Source organism: Papaver somniferum, unplaced genomic scaffold (genome assembly GCF_003573695.1).
Source record: "Papaver somniferum cultivar HN1 unplaced genomic scaffold, ASM357369v1 unplaced-scaffold_118, whole genome shotgun sequence".
NCBI lineage: Eukaryota > Viridiplantae > Streptophyta > Magnoliopsida > Ranunculales > Papaveraceae > Papaver > Papaver somniferum.
The window spans coordinates 3,233,596-3,255,201 of NW_020620825.1; the positions used below are offsets into that span (position 1 = coordinate 3,233,596).

The 21,606-nt window shown below is 39.9% G+C and overlaps 1 protein-coding gene across 1 annotated transcript; it reads right to left on the reverse strand.

The window, feature by feature from the left end:
* Nucleotides 1-20,778: 20,778 nt before the first annotated feature.
* On the reverse strand, nucleotides 20,779-21,231 carry LOC113330716 (protein MAINTENANCE OF MERISTEMS-like). Its single transcript, XM_026577547.1, has one exon. It carries the CDS (start codon nucleotides 21,229-21,231, stop codon nucleotides 20,779-20,781), a length of 453 nt encoding a protein of 150 aa, XP_026433332.1.
* Between the last annotated feature and the right edge of the window lie 375 nt (nucleotides 21,232-21,606).

The window sequence follows — 21,606 nt, forward strand, 5'->3', positions numbered from 1 at the left end:
ATCAAGTTTTGATTTATGAAAATTGTTGAAAGCAAATAATTCATGAGTCGATGAATTCGTAGTGCATGTGTGAGTTTAGTGATTTTATAGTGTTGACTCTTGAATAATATGTTTTATGCTCGACTTTGCAGGTTTGAAGGAACGAGCAAGTTTTGGGGTTTTACGCTGTTATCACTAAGTTCGTGAAATCGTAAATAGGTAAGAGTTGATGATTACCATCTTTGTAGACGTCGATATGAGCACATAATTGTCTTATTGCTTCAATTCTGTTGATGAAATTTGTGTATGGACGTTACAGAAACTTTGCGAAAATGGCTCAGTCCCGTAGCGCTTCTGAAGATGATGCTTCTTCGAGAGAGGATGTTTCCACAGACGCCTCTTCCAGAGGTGATGGTTCCTCCAGAAATGATGATTTTGAGATTTCCAAGGATAAAGAGGGAAGTCCCAAGACTAAGAACATTCCAATTGCTGAGGATAAGTTCTGTACGTATCTATATAGACCCGAAAAGCGTCCCTTAGGCTCCTCGTTTCGGTTGTTAATAAATCCCAGGAGCACTACTCAACATAAATTGGTATCTCCTCAAGAAGTAATCAGGTTTTGTTTGCAAGGAAAACACTTTTCGGCTTCTCATGTGGAGTTCAAGCTTTCACGAAAGCCATGATGCATTTCTCTAGATGGGCAAGACACATGCTGGGTCATAGCCGTGTTAGGACCATATTGGATAGTGCCCAGGTAACACGACCCATTCAAGATGCTGGAGATTTAATCATCAACCATGATATACCAGGTATGGTAGCCTTGCTCGCCCGTCGGTGTGTTCCTACTCACACGTTTATATGCAGATGAGGAGAATTCACCATTACTTTAGAAGATGTAGTTGCTTTGTTGCACCTTCCAATTACTGGTACTTTACCTGAAGAGATTTCATCAGAGGAGAAGGAGATATCTAACATATTAGAGGCCAAGATGCACGAATTCAATGAGTCACCCGCATCCTGCTATGCTCAATGGTTATACATTGGTGGCCGAGAGATAGAATTCCTGAAGAACCGGTTGATGGCGCTTTAACAATTGCTGCTTTCTTATGCCTGTGGCTTTCCAGGGATATCTTTGAAGATTGTGGACACTTGCTGAAGCCGTTTGTGATTCGCTTTGCCATAAAGATGGCAAAAGGTGAGAAATTCCCATTGGCAGTCTATTCTTAGGTTCGTTGTTCGCCAATTTAGACTCTCTAGTTATAGACTCCGGTATTTCTGATGGCTTCATGAAAGTCGTGACGTATGCCAATACCATGTTCCTCCAAGTCTTGATGTGGGAGAATCTCGAGAGTTACGCCCCAATTCCCTGCAGCATTTTGCAAGGCCCTAAGATCGACACTCGTTTTCCTTGAGAAGAATAACGCCAGGATCATGCGCTGGTCTAGAAAGAAACCAAAATACAAGATATGCATCACTGACGTTTTGGACATTGAGTCCGAGTTCAATTTTCGCCCCTGGGTGTCAGTTCCTTCTCTTTTCTCACAGTTGATCACTTTCAATACTACTGACGAGAACATCACGTTGAGTACTGGTGCTGGTCTGAGTGAAGGATAGAGATCTTTTTTCTTGAGTTGTACTCCTGGTTTCTTGATATCAGTAATGAATGGAGAATTCCGGGTAGAAGAATACAGTATTGATAGAGCGGCTCGATAGATGGGTGCTGATCATTGTATTCCGGGTCACCGAATGAGCAAACCATCAATTGAGTATTTGAAGGCTAATCTGGACTGCACTCATGTGGAGGGAAGTGAGTATTTATTCCCATACTCTGATCGTGCTAATTTCGTGACTCCGGGTTACATAGATTTCTGGAGTCAGCAGCTTGAGCGTGTGTATGAGTTTGCAATGGACGTCAAGTCCTCGGTTCGAGAGTTCCCTTCCTCTGACATGATCTCTGATCTACCCAGGCTGAGATATCTTTCCAGTGGCGACAAAAGGAAGGCGTCTCCAAATGCGACACAGGTGAGTACCTTTTTCATGATTTTAACCAAAGTACGCCAATCACGCTTCTTAATTGTATTGTGGACTCCATGGAAGGAAGGCCGTGCTGCGAGATTTCGAGTTGATGTAAACTCTCCAAACCTTCAATAAAGTCCTCAAGGAGGAGAAGGCAGGATCAAGACATCTCATAGGATGACCCCCATGATATACAGTCTCCTGTCGCTTCTTTGGTGAGTTGTTAACACTTTTATTCATTGTTGCGACTTTCTCGTACCTGTGATCAGGATCTTAAAAGAATATTGTTAATTCGTTTCAGAATTTTACTCCATTTGTTATTGATGGTCTTAGTTTTGCTCCTGTTCGAATAATTCAGGGATACAACACTGACAAGGAAGTTGACGTAAGTATTCCCTCCTCAAGCTAATCAGTGCAACACGCCTTGGGATTAATTAATGATGATCGTTGTTGATGTATCCAGGAGAAAATCATTGTAGATGATCCGCATGTTTATGAAGAACACTCTTCTTTGAGTCATGGAGATATGGAGAGTTCCCGAAATCTCGAACCGAATGAAGATAACAGAGTTGCCAACGGAGATTACAACACTGCCGAGCCTTCAAATGGTTTAGAGACTCCCCTAGTAAGTATAACTCCTGTGAACTTTTCATAGATATATGATATTTCTGATTTATGAATGAATGAGTGAAAGTCCATGCGAGTATACGAGTAATTTTTCCGAAATACGCCACCAGGAAATTTCAGACTTCAGCTTTTAGTAAAAACACTGTAGAATCCTCGTTTGGAGTCGGATTTTCGATGTATGCATATGTATCTTCAAGCCCAGGAGATTTATGTAAGAAGCTTTTTGATTTTTGAGAATGTTTAGGGCCTGAAAAAGGCGAAACCGTAAACTTCCAGGAGATTTTCGGAACTTTTCCAGATTGCATGTCGTCCAATGTTTTGGCCACATCTCCTTGGTCTTTCATCCGATCGTTATGAAATTTTGACATGTTGTAGAGGACTTCCATACGAAGAGAATGGTATATGACCCAACCTCAAATTCTTTACCAATTGCTCCCAGTTCGTCGTTTAATATAGGGAAGTGTAGAATCTCTTCAGATGAGCTTGTTTGAAAACGCGTTTCATGGATTCTACACCATTTGCTCATGTTTTGGGTGCAAAATAAGGAACTTAGATGATGTTAGTTCACTTACATTCTGAATTTTATGGTTTCCTTTGATTTTCCTGCTCTAATCTCATGTAATCTTCGTATTAGGTACCAAATACCGAAGTTGAGAATAACGGAACCAATGTTGAAGATTCGAGCAATGTGGTGAATCAAAGCAGTAACATCACCAACTCTCCACCTCCAGGTTATGAGAATATCATTGTTGAAGCCGTAGAGGAAACTGAGACTCCAGTTGCTATTGAAACCGAGCAAAGAACAGAAGAGACTGTCCCAGAAGAAGATGTTGTAATGACAATGGAGGATGCTCCAGTAGTTGAGAATCGTGTAGTAATACACGAATATCCCAATGCAGGGATTTTTGTGAGCCTCCATTTGGTGCTCAACTCCCGTATCATGTGTATGTTTGGATTCAGCGTTCCTACTGGGTATGCCAACATGTATGAGAAGTTGTGGAAAATGTATGGTCATATTGTTGTTTCCAGGGATCCTGATCGTAGCTACTTCTTGACAATGCAATTGGGAAACATATTGCGTGTTATAGATGACATACGAACCAGGGCCAGAAGTACTGTTACTCGAGATGTACTCTTTGATTGGTACAACTTGGAGAATTCTGAGAGACTTGGCTTTAACTTGAAGTGGCTTCGTCAGAATCAACATTATCAAGGATGCAGTAGTGAAGAACATCCCTTTTAGTAATGCTGTGATGGAGAAAATGACCAAGATTGCTGGGCTGACCAAAAAGCTGGAGTTGGAGAGAGCGGCTTTGCAAGTCTTGGAGAATGCTGAGAAGCAGAAATCATACTTCGATGGCTTCCTTTAATTTCCTTTCCATAATCTCATGAACATTGAACTTCCGAGAGATGTGAGGCTTCTAGATTTCGGTTTTGGTTTTTGATTGGTTTTGGATAGGTAAATGATTGAGGATTTTCTTTTGGACTTGATAGGGATTTTTTTTTAAAGTAAAAGAACTTTGATAAATTGATGAATTCAAATACTGAATGCAAGTATTGCAAAAGTTTTAGAGGGATTGAAAATACAATGAAAGAAAATCCTAAGTGCCAAATCCAGATGTTTTGGACGTTCACGTCTTGAACTCCAATACCTCAAATGTTCATGTCTTAGGCTTCAAAAGATTTGAGCCATTTCTCACGAATTACTGGTACAATGGCTTTATCATCCATGTCGATCAACTTGTAGTATCCTCCGACCACGGATTTGGTGATCATGAAAGGCCCTTCCCAGTTAGACTTCCTCCTTGAACGCTCTTTGAGTTAGACTGCTTTGAGAACTAAATCTCCTTCATGAAATTTGTTAGGATTGGTTGTACGTGCTTTGAATATCTTCTGCTGGTTTGGAATTCCTCGTGGATTCCACGTTGGTGGAGCTTTCCAATTTTGCGGCACATGTGGACTATCACGTAGAGGAGAGTATATTGGATAATGCTTGTGGAACCGAGCCAGATCTTCAGCGATGAAACTTCCAACGGGGTCCTCAGTTCGGAGAGATTCCAACCATTTAGTGTAGTACTGCTGAGGCGAGACTACCCACTCATAGCATTTGATGATAGCTTGGTCATGAGTATGATTGAGTCCCCGGATAAAGGTAGCATATTTGAAAGTTGCTAATATGGAATTATGAGGGGGAATAAAACTTTCCTGCGTGTGGAATCTCCTGATAAATTCATGTGCGCTTTCCTCGGGCTTTTGTGTGAGTCCTGTTAAGGTTTGGACCTTCTCCAAATGCTCGAAAGGTTGATCATCTTCCGAGTCAAAACTTTCTTCGATGGAGAATTGTGCGACTGAGGATGAAGATACCGCAGCAATTCTTCCATCATGAATCCATGCTTTCCCAAGAATCATGTCATATCCCGGATCCTCCTTAATTATGAAGAATTTAGTTTCTGTCTAGGTTGAATCGTTTCTTATGTTGAGAATGATGTAACCGTAAGCCTCCCTGGAGATTCCTTCGTGGTCTCTGACTGAAATAGGAGCATTAGTCACCTCTTGTCGAGTGATGCTAGCAGCTCTGAGGGTTTTCAAAGGGATGATGTTAACAGCGGTGCCGACGTCAACTAATGCTCGTTTGAATTCATTTCCCTTGAGATGCACCATGGTGAGAAGTCCCCAGTCGTACATCTCGTTGTCTGTTACTGGAGATTCAGGGAGTGTCTGCTGGATTGCTATCCGCTTTCCAGACACAATATGGTTCAGCGCAGCAAACATATCATCTCTCTGGGCCTTTGACAGGTACATCAACTCGCATACGTGCTCAATTAAGGATTGAACCGCTTCCTTGACCGGCTGCTCGGAGGGTGCGAATGTTCTGATTGGGAGAGGATTTCTGTGCACTCCTTCAGTCCTCAGTTATCTTGAGTCGGCCTTCTCTTTGAATATGCGTTTCAAATTTCTACAATCACTTGTTGGATGACTGACGTACCTATGGAAATGGCAGTAACGTGCGTTTTCCATTTGTTCCGCAGTTGGTTCCCTCTTGACAAGAGGTAGTTTGATTGCACCATCTTGGACCCAGACTTCTAGTAGTGCGACCACTTATTCAACGGGAAAAGGGAAGTCAGGTACTTCTTGATCATCCTGTTGATTCGGTGGTCGTGCATTTTTAGTCTGGTTGTCCTTCCTTGGAGATTTCAGAAGGTGAAACGTTGAAGAAGCATTCTTATGTTGTTGTGCCTCAGATTTTCTCTTGCTCCCTTCAGCAACATTCACGGAGGCTTCAACATTGTACTGTTTGTTGATCAGACGTAGGGCATTGCTGCTTCGATTTTCTTTCGATTCCTCTACTTTGATAGTTTTCGTTCTTTCTAGAAAGGCGGGAGCAGTAGTCGCTGATCGCTTGGATGCTTCATGAAGTTCTGAAAAGGTCTGAAAACGAAGATTCTCCAGCAAAGCCCTGTAAACTGGGATCATGCCATTGATGCACAAGTCCACCAGTTGTTGTACAGTAACGTTTGGATCATGACAGTCCAAAGCTTGAATCCTGAACCTCTTCACATAATCATTCGGATTTTCGGAAGCCTTCTGAGCCATTTTTCCCAAGTCAGAAAGAGTAATTTGTTCAGAGACAAAGAAGTACTTCCGGTAGAAAGCATTGATCATTTCTCCCCAATTAGCTATGCTCCCTGGTGCAATGTTGTTGTACCAAGTATACGCTCGACCCGTCAGGGATTTTGAAAACTCTTTCAAGCGGACAACATGGTTGTGTTCATGCTCTGCTAATGTTTCCAAGAATCGAGAGACGTGTTCTCGGGCATTCCCCGTTCCGTTGTAGAGTGTGAAAGTTGGAGAAGTGTAACCTTTTGGGAGAGGAATTTTTTGTGTAGCAGCGGGATATGGGTTGGTGATGGTGTACAGACGGTGCATGGCCTTTTCCACGATTCTCCATAAAACGTTCCCGGTCTTCACGGGTGATGGAACTGGCAGGTTCAGGTTCCGTAGCTTTGCGGGTTTCATCATTTTCAGGGACTGGAATAACTTCGGGATCCATGCTTGGAGATGTTTCCTTGTCTTTCCCTTTCTCCTGAGTTTTGTCTAACATCTTGTCAGTGAGAGTTTTGAGATAATTGCATAGCTCTTTCTGTGTTGTATCCATGTCAATCTGATTTTTGGCAAGAGTCTCTTGCACCTTCGTAAGATCACCTATGGTAGGCGTATTTTCTCTAATTTCCTCGGGAGACCGGCCGAAGAGAGGATGGTTTTCCACGTTGGTTCGAGGAGGAGTAGTGTCACCACCATTGTTGGAAGCAGGAATGGTTTCTGGAATACCACCGTTGTTGCTATTTCTAGGCGATGTTTGTGTTCGGATTTGTAACTGAACCTGACTTAAGATAAACCATTTTGTGAAAATGTGAAACCGAGAGATTAATCTCCCACTGTGGTCGCCAATCTGTAGATGGGGAAAAACGAGCCGCTGGTTTTTTGGGAAAGTGGAGAGTCGAGCGTGCTGTCGAGACTCCTCAGCCGGGCAAAATGTTAATCCTCACACAGATGCACCGCTGCAAAGGGGGTGCTTAGATTCGAGAAATCAATCTGTATGACTCCGGCCTAAACCAAGAAAATGGTCGTTCCAGAGTCAATTCGGTCGCAAAGAGGGAGATGGGTTGATCTGTAGGAGGAAAGCTGAGAGTTGTGTGGGATCAGTGATGATCAAGGATTGTGGGTGTGTTGAAGGTTTCTGCAATATTGCTGAACTACTGAAGTTGAGTTCTGTGAATAAGTTTATATCAAGTTGTTGACGGATAATGATGATAATCTATGATTGATGATTTTCGATTGATCCTCCCTGATGTCCTCGATTTAGACTTATTTATATTGCAAAAATGATGTACCACTGATCCCTGTAAGTGTGACGCTTTCTTGAGTGAAAGAGTGGGAAAGTGGGAGATCGTGGTAAAGTCAGTTCCATGTCGTGCGGAGACTTGACTAATCGTGCACCCACTACTTTGATAACTCCTTCCACCGTTTACAAGACTTACGCACATTTCTCATTGTGGATGAATCCACGTGCCATAGACCGCCATACCAAAACCCTGAGTGATATCCCCCATTTGTGACGTGATTGAGATTTCACGAATCGTGGAGTCTGTAAGGGAGACGTGTATTAGTTGGTCAGTTGTTGACTGATTTAGACTGTGAGTCTAATTTATTTGAATCGAGCATAAGTGGTGAATGCTCGGCGATTCATGGATTGAACATGTAGTTCTCTGAGATGTCAATGAATTACTGACTAGAGACTGAGCAAGTATTGCTCAACTCGACGAATTTCCGGGTACTGAAAGATTGTCGAGCAACTGAGCAAGTGTCGCTCAATTCACCAAAACACTGAATACTGATAATTTGACGTACAATTGAGCAAGTGTTGCTCAATTCGACAAACTACTGATGAATTACCGAATATGGATGGTTGGATCAATATTCGAGCAACTGAGCAAGTATTGCTAAATTCAAAGAATTATTTACTGGTGTCGTGACCCAATAAAATATTAATCAAAAATATTGGTGAATTACCTAACATTATTAATTTGAATGTTTATTGCTGAATCAACATAATTTTCTGTTTTAATTTGCTCAGAATGGTGACTCGTGGAGCATTTGTTCAAAACCCTAATTTTTTGACCAATCCTTCAACACTTGGTGAATTGCTGAAATTTGGTCATGAGTGAAGAGGGACCGACCACATTGGATGATGAGCGTCCATGTGATGCCTAATGCTCGAGTGAGCACACACCAGGGTTCTCAGTTTGAGAGTTGGTGAAAGAACGATGATTAAATGCAGGTTTCATCATTTATTGAAATATTGCTGGATTCAGCGTTAGGTGACAAACCTATGTATCATAGATGAGGATCGACCAAGATAGCATGGGACCGTCTCTTGGTGGTCACGAGACCAGTTGTTGGTCATTTGAAGGGTTCTCCAGTTGGTTGGATAGAGTTCGGGCCCAGTATGAGCAATTGAACAAATTAGGTCAGAATTATGAAAAAATGTGGGACCGGCTCTGTGCAAGCCCTAGGAATGACTCTGGTCGGTCATGGAGGCATGCACGTGTTTCCTTGGTGTCCGCGTTTCCATACTGAGAGTTTCAGTATATTCTGATGCGTGTTCGAGCAACATAGTGAATTTTCAGAAGAGTTTCATCTTGACTGAGAATTCTCGATTTTTGTAGGAATGAGCATGTTTGCTCAATTCATCAATATTTTGAAAATATCAAAATAAAATTATTTTAATATTTAAAATTTCCGTGAGAGGCTAGCCAGTCGTGCGACTATGTTGGCTTTTGGTTTTTCGTGATTTGAGCAATATTTGAGAAAATATGGAGAAATCATGAATTTTGCTCAAACCCAGGAGTTTCATGCATTGAGGAAAATAATAATTATGCAAGATTAGGGATTGCAAGGTGTGGGACCGACCATGGCTAAGGCATGGCCGACCGGCTAGGTTGCCCGGTCCCGCACACCTTTCCCTATTTAATTATTTTTCATGAATCCTTGAAGTTATGGAGAATCCACGAGTTTTTTTTTGAAACAGAGGAGTTTCGTGATATTAGGGAATAATAATTATAAAAGACTAAGGATTGTGAGGTATGGGACCGGCCACGGCTTAGGCATGGCCGGCCGGTTAGGTTGCCCGGTCCCGCACACCTCTCCTTATTTTATAATAATATTATTTCGTGAATCCACCAAGTTATGGAGAATTCACGAGTTTTGCAAAAACAAGGAAAGTTTCAAAAACCAAGGAGTTTTCGTGGGTTCACGAAATAACAAAAACTAAGGAAAATAGTGGGAGAGGCACGGGCCGACCATGGATAGGGCATGACCGGCCGGCTGGCTGGTGGGATTGGCCTTGGGAGTCTCTTGTTATTTTATTAATATTCATTGTTTTCTCTTGTTTTGCGAAGGATTCCTCATTATTTCATATTTTTTGGACACTCGTTCGTGCATCCGGGTGCTCAGTCGTGCATCATTGTTGAGTACACTCGCACCATTTTTGTGGGGCTTACTCAGTGATGGTCCAGATGCCCGGTTGTTGGGTATTTATTACTGATTTATGAAATTCAGTGGAGAATAATTCATGAAACTGAGTAATAAGATGAGTAGTTATTTTATTATCAATCCATAAAATCGGCAGCGGATTGGACTATGGATTCAGAATAATAAAATGATAATTTCATCACCATCTCATGGAATCACAGATTTGACCATAAAATCGGAGTAATGAAATAAGTGGTGATATTACCATTTCATGAGATCAGCCGTGAATTCGACCATGAAATCGGAGTAACATCTATTACCATTTCATGAGATCAGCTGTGGATTCGATCATGAAATCGGAGTAATACATTTATCTATTACCATTTCGATCATGAAACAGGAGTAATGAGATAATATAGATTATCTTCTAGGAATTAAGTGGTGAATATGACCTAGAATTTAATCTCTTGCGTATAGTCAGTAAATCAGCAAGTATTGCTCAATTCGACGAATTTGATAATTTTGGTGTGCAACTGAGGAAGTGTTGCTCAATTCACCAAAACACTGAATATTGATAATTTGACGTGCAATTGAGCAAGTGTCGCTCAATTAGACAAACTACTGATGAATTACCGAATATTGATGGTTGGATCAATATTCGAGCAACTGAGCAAGTATTGCTCAATTCAAAGAATTATTTACTGGTGCCGTGACCCAATAAAATATTAATAAAAAATATTGGTGAATTACCAAATATTATTAATTTGGATGTTGATTGCTGAATCAACATAATTTTGTGTTTGAATTTGCTCAAAATGGTGATTCGTAGAGCGTTTGTTCAAAACCCTAATTTTTTGACCAATCCTTTAACAATTGGTGAATTGCTGAAAATTAGTCATGAGTGAAGAGGGACCGACCACATGGGATGATGAGCGTCCATGTGATGCCCAATGCTCGAGTGAGCACGCACCAGGGTTCTCAGTTTGAGAGTTGGTGAAAGAACGATGATTAAATGCATGTTTCATCATTTATTGAAATATTGCTGGATTCAGCGTTAGGTGACAAACCTAGGTATGAGATATGAGGAACGACCAAGAGAGCATGGACCGGATCTTGGTGGTCACGGGACCAGTGTTGGTCATTTGAAGGGTTCCCCAGTTGGTTGGAGAGAGTTCGGGCCCAGTATGAGCAATTGAACAAATTAGGTCAGAATTACGAAAACATGTGGGAACGGCTTTGTGCAAGCCCTAGGAATGACTTTTGGTCGGTCATGGAGGCATGCACGTGTTTCCGTGGTGTCCGTGTTTCCATACTGAGAGTTTTAGTATTTTTTGATGCGCGTTCGAGCAACATAGTGAATTTTTAGAAGAGTTTCATCTTGACTGAGAATTCTCGATTTTTGTTGGAATGAGCATGTTTGCTCAATTCATCAATATTTTGAAAATATTAAAATAAAAGTGTTTTAATATTTAAATTTTCCATGAGAGGCTATCCAGTCGTGCGACTATGTTGGCTTTTGGTTTTTCGTGATTTGAGCAATATTTGAGAAAATATGGAGAAATCATAAATTTTGCTCAAACCCAGGAGTTTCATGAATTGAGGAAAATAATAATTATTAAAGATTAGGGATTGCAAGATGTGGGACCGACCATGGCTAGGGCATGGCCGGCCGGCTAGGTTTTCCGGTCCCGCACACATTTCCCTATTTTATTATTTTTCATGAATCCTTGAAGTTATGGAGAATCCTTGAAGTTATGGAGAATCCACGAGGTTGTTTTGAAACGGAGGAGTTTCGTGAGATTAGGGAATAATAATTATAAAATTCTAAGGATTGTGAGGTGTGGGACTGGCCACGGCTTAGGCATGGCCAGTCGGTTAGGTTGCCCGGTCCCGCACACCTCTTCTTATTTTATAATAATATTATTTCGTGAATCCACCAAGCTATGGAGAATTCACGAGTTTTGCAAAAAAATGGAAAGTTGCTAAAACCAGGGAGTTTTCGTGAGTTCAAGAAATAACAAAAAATAAAGAAAATAATGGGAGAGGCACGGGCCGACCATGGATAGGGCACGGCCGGCCGGCCGGCTGATGGGTTCGGCCTTGGGGCGCCTCTTATTATTTTATTAATATTCATTGTTTTCTCTTGTTTTGCGAAGGATTCCTCATTATTTCATATTTTATGGACACTCGTTCGTGCATCTGGGTGCTCAGTCGTGCATCATTATAGAGTACACTTGCACCATTTTTGTGGGGCTTACTCAGTGATGGTCCAGATGCCCGGTTGTTGGGTATTTATTACTGATTTATGAAATTCAGTGGAGAATAATTCATGAAACTGAGTAATAAGATGAGTAGTTATTTTATTATTCATCCATAAAATCGGCAGCGAATTGGACTATGGATTCAGAATAATAAAATGATAATTTCATCAACATGTTATGGAATCGCAGATTTGACCATAAATCGGAGTAATGAAATAAGTGGTGATACTACCATTTCATGAGATCAGCCGTGGATTCGACCATGAAATCGGAGCAACATCTATTACCATTTCATGAGATCAGCCGTGGATTCGATCATGAAATCGGAGTAATACATTTATCTATTACCATTTCGATAATGAAATAGGAGTAATGAGATAAGATAGATTATCTTCTAGGAATTCAGTGGTGAATATGACCTAGAATTTAATCTCTTGCGTATAGTCAGTAAATCAACGAGTGTTGCTAATGTCTCGAAGACGTTTTGCCCTCTCAACATTTCATGTATGGAGGACCGCCTGAGTCTATACACGGGTCTCTCTACATAGTCAGGAACAGTGAGTATCACCGTCCTGAAGACGTTATTGCTCTCAATCTTACGGAGAACCGCCCAATTGTTCTTCTATGTAGAGGCAGATTCCTATATGTAGTCAGGGAACAATGAGTGTCACAGGTATCCTGAAGGCGTTAAGCTCTCAACCTTACGGAGAACCGCCCAATTACATTATTCTACATAGAGGCTATGATGAAATGCCCGGTGTCGAACGCTCCGGAGAGGCCTTTCGAGCGACATATGCATCATACTTCGTAAAACACGAATCGTCACATGGATCTCTGAAGCCGTGTCAGAAACATGCAGTATCATGATTTTACGGTTTTGACCTTTGTTGAAAATCCACCATCTACAATGTGAAGAATTGTTGTGAGCTTTTTTAATATCTTTTGGTTTTACTCATACCCTGGACGGTAATTTATGCTCATCCTACTCGTCACCTGCATGGATTTTTGCTATTCTGGTTGGTTGTTGTCAGACTGGTCTGACCATGGCGAAGGTTTGACAACTCAACTTCTTAATCTAGTTGATCGTCAATATTTCTTTTGTGTCTCTAGTTTTATCGTTGTTTCCATTCAAAGTTTTCTTAACATAATTACAAATTTGTTCGCGGCTCTTATTCTTCATCATCATCTACACAACAAGTATCAGAGAATTTATATCTGCCAGGATAAAATTTACTTCAACTCATAGCCCGTAGACCCATTTTATCACGTTTTTTGCAGCCCCCGAAATCTGAGCCCACCAGCTGCTACCATTACCATTCAATCACAACCCTCATTTGGGGCATACAGTATAATTTTGGGGCATACATAATAAGACAAAAAGGGGTTGGAAATAATATTTCTAGGCTATACCTTATCCAACCTATTTTCATATATGCGAAAATACCCTTGTGTGACTAGTGTTAATTTGATTAATTAGTTGTTAATGATTGTAGTTAGTTTAGTGTTAATTTAGGATAATAATTTTCTTTTTAAAGATAGTTAGTAAGTTATTTTAGAAAAAGAAGAAGGAGGAAAGAAGAAGGAGAGGAGGAATATTTTTTTTTTCTTTGTGATCTTTGTGATTATTGAGAGATGTGTGAAACAAATTCGAGTGAGGAAGGTGAATCTTCATCACGTAAAGTTAAGAAAATACATATAAATTACGATGGAGATCCAGACATGGCTTATTTGTTGGATTATGAAAATAATTTTATCCAAACTCAACTTTTTTCTCAAGCTCAAGATGATGCCTTTATAGAGCCAAATCCCGAAGATGAGTACATGGATGAGGAACCCAATGCTAATAATACACAGGTATGGTTGTAGACGTTGTTTAATTTCCGTTTTGTAGCTTGATTTCACCAAAACTTATGATTTTTGCAACTAGTTCGGCGCAACAGAGGTAGGTTCGGAAGATAAGATGTATGCCGAACCTTAAGAAGTAAGAACAGTTCGGTTTCTGCGATTGAGATATATATACGCCGAACTGTCATTCAATTATTTTCGCGCCAAATAATTTTCATGGTTTGACTTAAATGTGATGTGCTAATATAAGCCGAACCTAATACAAAAAAAATATATGAGTTATAGTGTAATGTTCGGCTTACACGTGATCCAGCCGAACATTAATTTTTGTTTTCACAAATTTCAAGTCTTATGGTTCGCCTTATAATATTAGTTCCCAATAAGCCGAATCCATGTTTCACAAGTAGTTCGGCTTTATAAGTCAAACACGAATTAGCCGAACCTTTAGCTCGGCTTTCATAGAGTACTGCGTGTGAGCCGAACCTGACCCAAAATCTGTGCGATATTATTGTAGATTGTTCCTGAAATGGAAACTATGGAGGATCAACCACCGCCTGTTGATGTCATTCATGAAGAGACTAAAGATCATTTCCAAATTTACTTGGTAGGCAACGTAGTTTATGTTTTTATTAATTTTAAAGTATGTTGTATGCAAAATCATTAATAAAACTTAAGTTTTGTACTTGTGGATATGTAGACGTGGAAAACTAAAGAAGAAGCTGTTAAATGGGTTGAGGAACATGCTTGGAAAATCAATTGCGTCCTAGTTAAAGGTAGACAAAGCCGAAAGCAGTGGGTTGAGATGATTTGTGAGAGGGGTGGGAAAAAAGTAAGCAAGAAGAAAAAAGGTAAGCCATATGTTGGGAAGACCGGGAAAAAAATATAAGACTAAAACAAGGAAGATAAATTGTCCCTTCAAGATCGTCTTAAATTGGAACATAAATGAAAGAGTTTTCACAATGAACAAAGATATGGATTGTCGTCATAACCACCCACGTCCAAAGGATCTTCATGGACATTATAGAGCCGGAAGACTTAAAGCTCATGAATATGCGGAGGTAGATAAAATGACACGAGCACGTATGGCACCCTCTAAAATTCTTAGCAAGTTGAAGGCGGATGATAAGAATAACAAGACTACGTTGCAACAAATCTATAACGCGAGAAGTACTTTGAGAAGAAAGGATTTGCAAGGTAGGTTGGTGATGCAACAATTATTGTGGTTGGCGCAAAAGAAGAACTATGATTGCCAAAAGAAATTGGATGAATTCGGCCATGTGACACACCTTTTCATTGCCCATCCGGAATGCGTAAAGTTGGCGTTATGCTTCCCACAAGTTCTCATATTGGATTGCACTTACAAGACCAATAAGTATGAGATGCCCTTGATGAACGTTGTTGGTCATAGGTCAACCAAGTCACATTTCACCGTTGATTTTTGTTTTTTGCATGATGAGTTGAAAGAAATCTATGTTTGGGCATTGGAACAAGTGAAGTTAATCTTCCGGGAGGATGCTCTTCCAAAGGTCATGGTAACCGACCAAGAGGCGGCATTGATGTTTGCTATAAGGAAGGTATTTTCGAACGCGCAAAAATTTCTTTGTACCTTTCATGTATGGAATAATGTTAGGAAGAAATGCCAAAGGATAATCCAACCGCTCAAGTTGAAAGAGCTAGAGAAGATTGTTACATTACCGGATGGAAAACGAGAAGTGAAGAAGAAAGAATTAAAGAAAGCATAAGAGGCTAATGAAATGATGTGGGCATGTTTCTCCAATGAATGGGATGCTTTGACTTGGTCCATCACCGAAGAAGTGTTTGAAGAAAATGTTGCAAAACTCATTGCAAATTGGGGCGTCAAATACCCGGAAATAATTATATATTTACGCAAGAAATTCTTGGATACCAACGCACATAGATTTGTTAGTGCATTTAAAAACCACCACAAGCACTTCGACAACCAAGATAAAAGTATGGTAGAGTCGGCTCACTATCGTTTGAAGAGGAATCTATTTGGGTGCGTGGACACGTTCGTCACGGTGTTTGACGCAATGGAAGACTATTTCATGAGTGATGTTATAAGAATTAGAACGTTATTCGAAAAAAGTCGAATGATGAAGCATGATGATTTCCCGGATGATAAGTGGCTCCGGGGACTAACCCATAGGGTCTCTCATTTGTGCATTGAACTTATAATGAAGGAAGTGGATTTGATGGACAAAATGGATGCTAACTCCCAAGAAGAGTGTGTTTGTAAAATGAGGGAAAACATGAGACTTCCGTGTCGGCGTGAACTACTTCGGTACAAGTATTGTCTTATACCTTTTGAGGATATTGATCCTTATTGGAAACAATTGAGTTGTGATCCTATGCCCGACGAGGACGATGATGTAGAGATTTGGGACACACCTTATGGCAAAAGGTTGGCCGAAATGTATCGTGGGATGTTGCGACCTCAAAAACAAATCTTATGGGACAACATGATGCCAATCCTCTATCGTCACACCCAACAAGGTATATTAGAACCAGAAAAGGGGCCACAAAAAGGTAGGCCACCCACGAAAGAAACTCGAAAAGTGCAGAGAGCAAAAGCGTATGCTCTTTCCAAAAAACCCACACCTACCAAAAGGGATCCATGCGGGGTCGAGTACCAAGATGCAAAGTACGAAGAAGAGAAGAAGGCAATAGATAAGTTAGACAAGATGGATGAAGTGAAGCTATCAAAGAAACGTGGTCGACCGAGCAAGGATAAAGGGGAAACAAGTAATAAAGAAGTTAAGAATAGTGGTCGTCTATGTCCTCCACAATTGGAAGGAGACGTAAAGCTTAAGGGTAATATGTTTCCATCTCAACAAATGGAAACAACAAAGACCACTCCGGTGCCCAAGCAAAAGGAGAAAAAAACCATATATGCGGAAGGGAAAATGAAGGGTCCTAAAAGAGATAGTTTGGGGAAGTATTTGAGACCTTCTAATATGATTTATAAAAACTACTTGGAGAACCTACCCGAAGCCATTCATGAGTTTATTATATCCATGGGCGATGTCGAAGGGGATGGCAATTGTGGTTTCCATGTCACCGCGGAACAACTAGGACCTTTTAAAGATGGGAACCAACCGGTTGCCCAAGGGGACGAAGTAAATTATATTCGTCAAAGATTGTTACAAACTCTAGCCTAAACAGGGACTTCTACAAGTCAATGATGCGAGGTGGCGGAGACCATGGGGTCGCACATGAGTTCATTAGTTTTGAACGGCATTTACATGAGGATATCATCATCACAAGTGATCATTGGATGCAAATGCCGATATGTGGGTTATTAATCGCGGAGACCTTTAATTGTATTGTTCATTCTTTTGGGAGGGCCGGAAGTTGTTACACCTACGCGCCGCCAATAAAGCCTTACAATGAGAGTGTGAAATATAGAAGACTTGTTATTGCATTTGTTCAAGGCTGCCATTATGTCAGTCTTAAGCTTAGACCCGGTTGCCCAATACCTCCATTGTGTCCTTTAGCCTTTTGGCCTGTTTTTGAAGTAAATTACTCTATGGATTGGTGTGCAAATTAGATGGAGCTTTGTAGAAGTTTGCATTCACATCTTCCACCCGGAATAGTGTGTTTAATGGATGATGAGGATGAAGAAGATGTTTTTGAGGATGATGAAGAAGATGTTTTTGAAGATGACGAAGAAGATGTTGTAAGGTTAGGATCACCCTAGTACTTAGTCCATTGGATATATATAATTTTTTTGCATTTTGTTTTCATTGGATGCCTAGGTTGATATGATATTAAGAATGCTACATAATGTATCCTAAAGTGCATCTTATGAATTGAATATATTTCGTGGTTTTTTAACTTGTTTGTTGGTGCAAAGATTTGAAGAAAAAGAACTTTTAGTGTATGGTTCGGCTAACCATTAAAAATATATTTGAGCCGATCCTTGCATATAAAAAAAAGTATTTCCCAAGTGTCAAGGTTCGGCTTAAATTAGACCATTCTTGTGAGACGAACTCAGATGAAGCATATTTTGGCAACATACAGTGTAATGTTCGGCTTATTAGGGAATATAACTAATAAGTCGATCCTGTGTTAGCTTCCAAGGTGTTATGGTTCGGCTAATACGGCTTTTATATTACAAGACGAATTCCACTTAATGTACCATCTCCAACGGCTAGTTTTTAAAATTTGAAAAAAAAAAGGTGTTCGGCAGACATATATTTTCATTTAAAAGCCGAACCTGCAAATTTTTCGACCATCTAGTGTATCTCAGTGCAAAGGTCTTTAATAAATCTCGGAATTCTTCTCTTCAGCCATCTGTAACATATTCCGAGCTCGTATCTTCTTCCTCCATGGAGTATAGCCCAAAGGATTTGAATTCTAGCTTCCTAAATAAAAAGGAATGAGAAGTTAGTTTTATAAAAAGAAAACTAAACAACTCTATAGTGGAACATTAAGATTTTGGATTACTCACTTTTTCTTCATTAGTTTCGGTGGGATGATATTGATTAACCCATCCTAATACTCTGATGTAATCTTTCATCGTATAATGGATTTGTCGGAATCTTTAGGCTAATTCCGAACGCGTACGATGTTTAGGATTTCCATCTAACCGAAAATGGAATTCTTTTACTTTTTTCCAAAACATTGAATAATGCACATCAGGATTTTCACCGTAAATACGATAAGTCCGAATGAAAGCTCTAACAAGCAACTTATCATCTTCTACGGTGAATGGTTCCATGAATTAGTATAGATGGAAACAGTGAGTTAAGCAGACCCAATGCTATGAATAGAACACTATATATAGAAAAAGCCACAACGGATCTATTTTTTGGAAAAAAACAAAAAAACGTTGTTGTATTTTACAGAAGATAGTGTAATGTTCGGCTCATATTTACGATTTCCTTATGAACCGAACCTGTTGAATTAAAGGTTCGGCTTATTCGTGTCTGGTATAATGAGCCGAACCAAATGTAATTTGTTCAAGGCAATGGGTTCGGCAACTACGAAAATTGTAATTTGAGCCGAACCATGTTCCTTTAAGTTGTTTCAAAGATCACCAAACATTCGAACCAAACATATAAAACCATTGAAAATTACATAAAAACATGTGATTCAAGGTAATATACCAAACAAGTATATTTAACAAAACATAACAAACTAAGTGTACTTCACGACTCATAACAAAGAAAGTGTGCTTAACGACTCATAACAAAACATAACAAACTATGTGTACTTCACGACACATCCAAACTTATAGTTCACTGACCACGACCTCTTTTACCTTTAGGACGTACATTCTCGTCCTCTTCACCAGTTGGCCCGCCCCTAGCAGCTTGAATTGAGCCTTCACCTTCTTGCCGTGGCCTCTTGCTCGTCGGCCTCTTTCCTGGTTTATTCGTTCTTTTCCTTTGTTTATGACTGCATCCCACTGGTTGTACCAATCATCTTGCTCCTCCACTGTCATCTTAGTTTTTCAAGAAATTCTTTTCTTCAAATTTCTCAACAACTCCTTACCCGCTGCAACCTGGTTCCATTTAAAGGTCAAAGAACTTTAATATTTAAGAAGTAACACTTAAACAAGTAAAAATTGAAGACATCGCTTACCATTGTTCTATATGCCTTTTGAATGTCAACGGCCTTGGACTTCTTTTTGGCAACCTTTTCCTTCTCCCTGTCAGCTACAACTTGACTTTCTCTATTGATAATAAGTGGATGTGAAATTTCATTATACCAATCCATATAGCCTGGATCAACTTGTGGAGGACCGTCACCCAAAATATGTAAGTGGTTCATATTTAACTTGTTGGCATCCAACCTTCTCCATTACTCTAAGGTTGGTTCTGGATCATATTTGGGGCACCACGAAGAGGTGGTTCTTTTAGTCCCATTGGTACCCAATGGCAACAACCTGAACTTATCATTAACTACTGGGAGCGTTTGGACAGATCCTAATTGACGTAGAACGTGACGAGGATCATATATTACAAAACCACCCGGATAAAATAAAGGTCCGTAGTACATACCTATCGGCACAAGATTATCTTGAACAACATAATCTTCTTGAACATCTCTCAAATATGGGTCAAATACGACGTCATTCCCATCCAAAGAGTCTAATTTCTCTCTCAGATTAATAAACACATCTTTCTTATTTATTTTCTTGTTTCATCTAACTCATATCCATTCGCTGTTGGCGTTGTTTTATCCCAACTTTCATGTACTTTGGCCAATTTCAATTTCGGGTAATGGTCATATACCCACACCTACATAAATAATTCAAGATTTCTCAAAATATCCTCAAACAAAGAAACTGAATTCCTACTGTCCATAAATAATTCAAGATTTCTCAAAATATCCCCTGAATTATGAAAGTTCGGCAGACAATGAAAATTAACTATTGTGCCGAACCTCCACAGCAGAAAGATCGACTTACAAATATGCATGGTTTTAAGCCGAACTTTGCTATGAACAACCAATATTTTGTTTAAATAAGAAAAATTTGAACAACAAATTCAAATTTAATGAAGATTATTACCTGAAGCATAGTGAAATTTCCTCCAATGTTTGTACTTTCCAACCTAGATGCTTGTGCGAGTTGATTGAGTAGGTAGGCAAGTGACGCTGTCCCCCAAGCATAACTATTAATCGAGTGAGCATCCTTGAAAAATTGGAGATATTGAGCACTCACCTTGTTCCCAGAAGTGTCTGGAAAGATATATTTTCCAAGAGTGTACAACATATATGTTGTTGCAGTTTGATTCACTAACTCCTCAGTCATCACCAACTTTCCATCTTTAACCCTCTTCGCTGTTTTCTCAAAATAGGTTTTCAACCTCAACAACTTGAACTTCTTGTTTTTCTTGTTGGATGCACCTTTATCATCATGGGTAGAAGTGACATCTCTCACATAACAACAAAACTCTAGTTCGGTTATTGATCTTGGCCAACTTAGAGTTTCCTTCGCCAACTTATACAACTCATCCCAACTCATATTATAAAATGATGCATCCACGCTTTAGCCGGTGACACTAAGGCCCGTAATCTTATTTGCGTCATCAGGAGTGATTGTCATCTCGCCAAAGGGGAGATGAAATGTGTAAGTCTCAGGAGCAAATCTCTCGGCAAAGGCGGAGGCTGTCACTCTATCACATTCCTGATGACCATATTTAATGGAAGACCATAAACCAGAGTCTTGCACTATAGCAATCACCTCAGGAACCTCTTTAAACAAATCCCAATGTGTATCCCTTTGATGTCTCAAAATCCTGACCGCACGACAATGGTTAGGAGTCTCATATATCCTCTTAGCCCAAGACTCTCCGTAACCAATCAACACTTTTCCTCCGTCCGCTGGAAGAACGTGTGGTAAACCATCATCTCGTGTATCTATTACATCATCATCATCAGGAATGTGAAACCCAACAACACGAGGTGTTGCATCTTGCTTCTCTGGTTGTTGTTCTTCCATTTCAGGTTGATCTTCCAATCATTTTACCCTTTTGGTTCCTATACGTAGTACAAAAACATAAATAAGTACAATCCTACAGAATACATAGCATACCCTTCAAAAAATAGGTTACAGAACCAAGTTCGGCGTATACGAACGCCAGACGAAACTGCCGAACCTATGAATTCAAAGATCGGCGATGATTTAAATTAGCCGAACTGTTCTTCAGTTAAAGGTTCGGCAGCTAATAAATTGCACACTATGAGCCGAACCTTTCTCTATGTTCTGAAAAAACCTAGGTTTTTTCAATTAAACCTAATCTAACAATACAATAAAATGCATTAATCAAAAAATTAAATGGTTGGGTTTGTATAAAATACCTTCTAATCCTCATTT

Bases quoted from the DNA above. Each gene is read 5' to 3' on its own strand.
- LOC113330716 (XM_026577547.1), bottom strand. From the start codon at position 21,231: ATGGAAGAACAACAACCAGAGAAGCAAGATGCAACACCTCGTGTTGTT.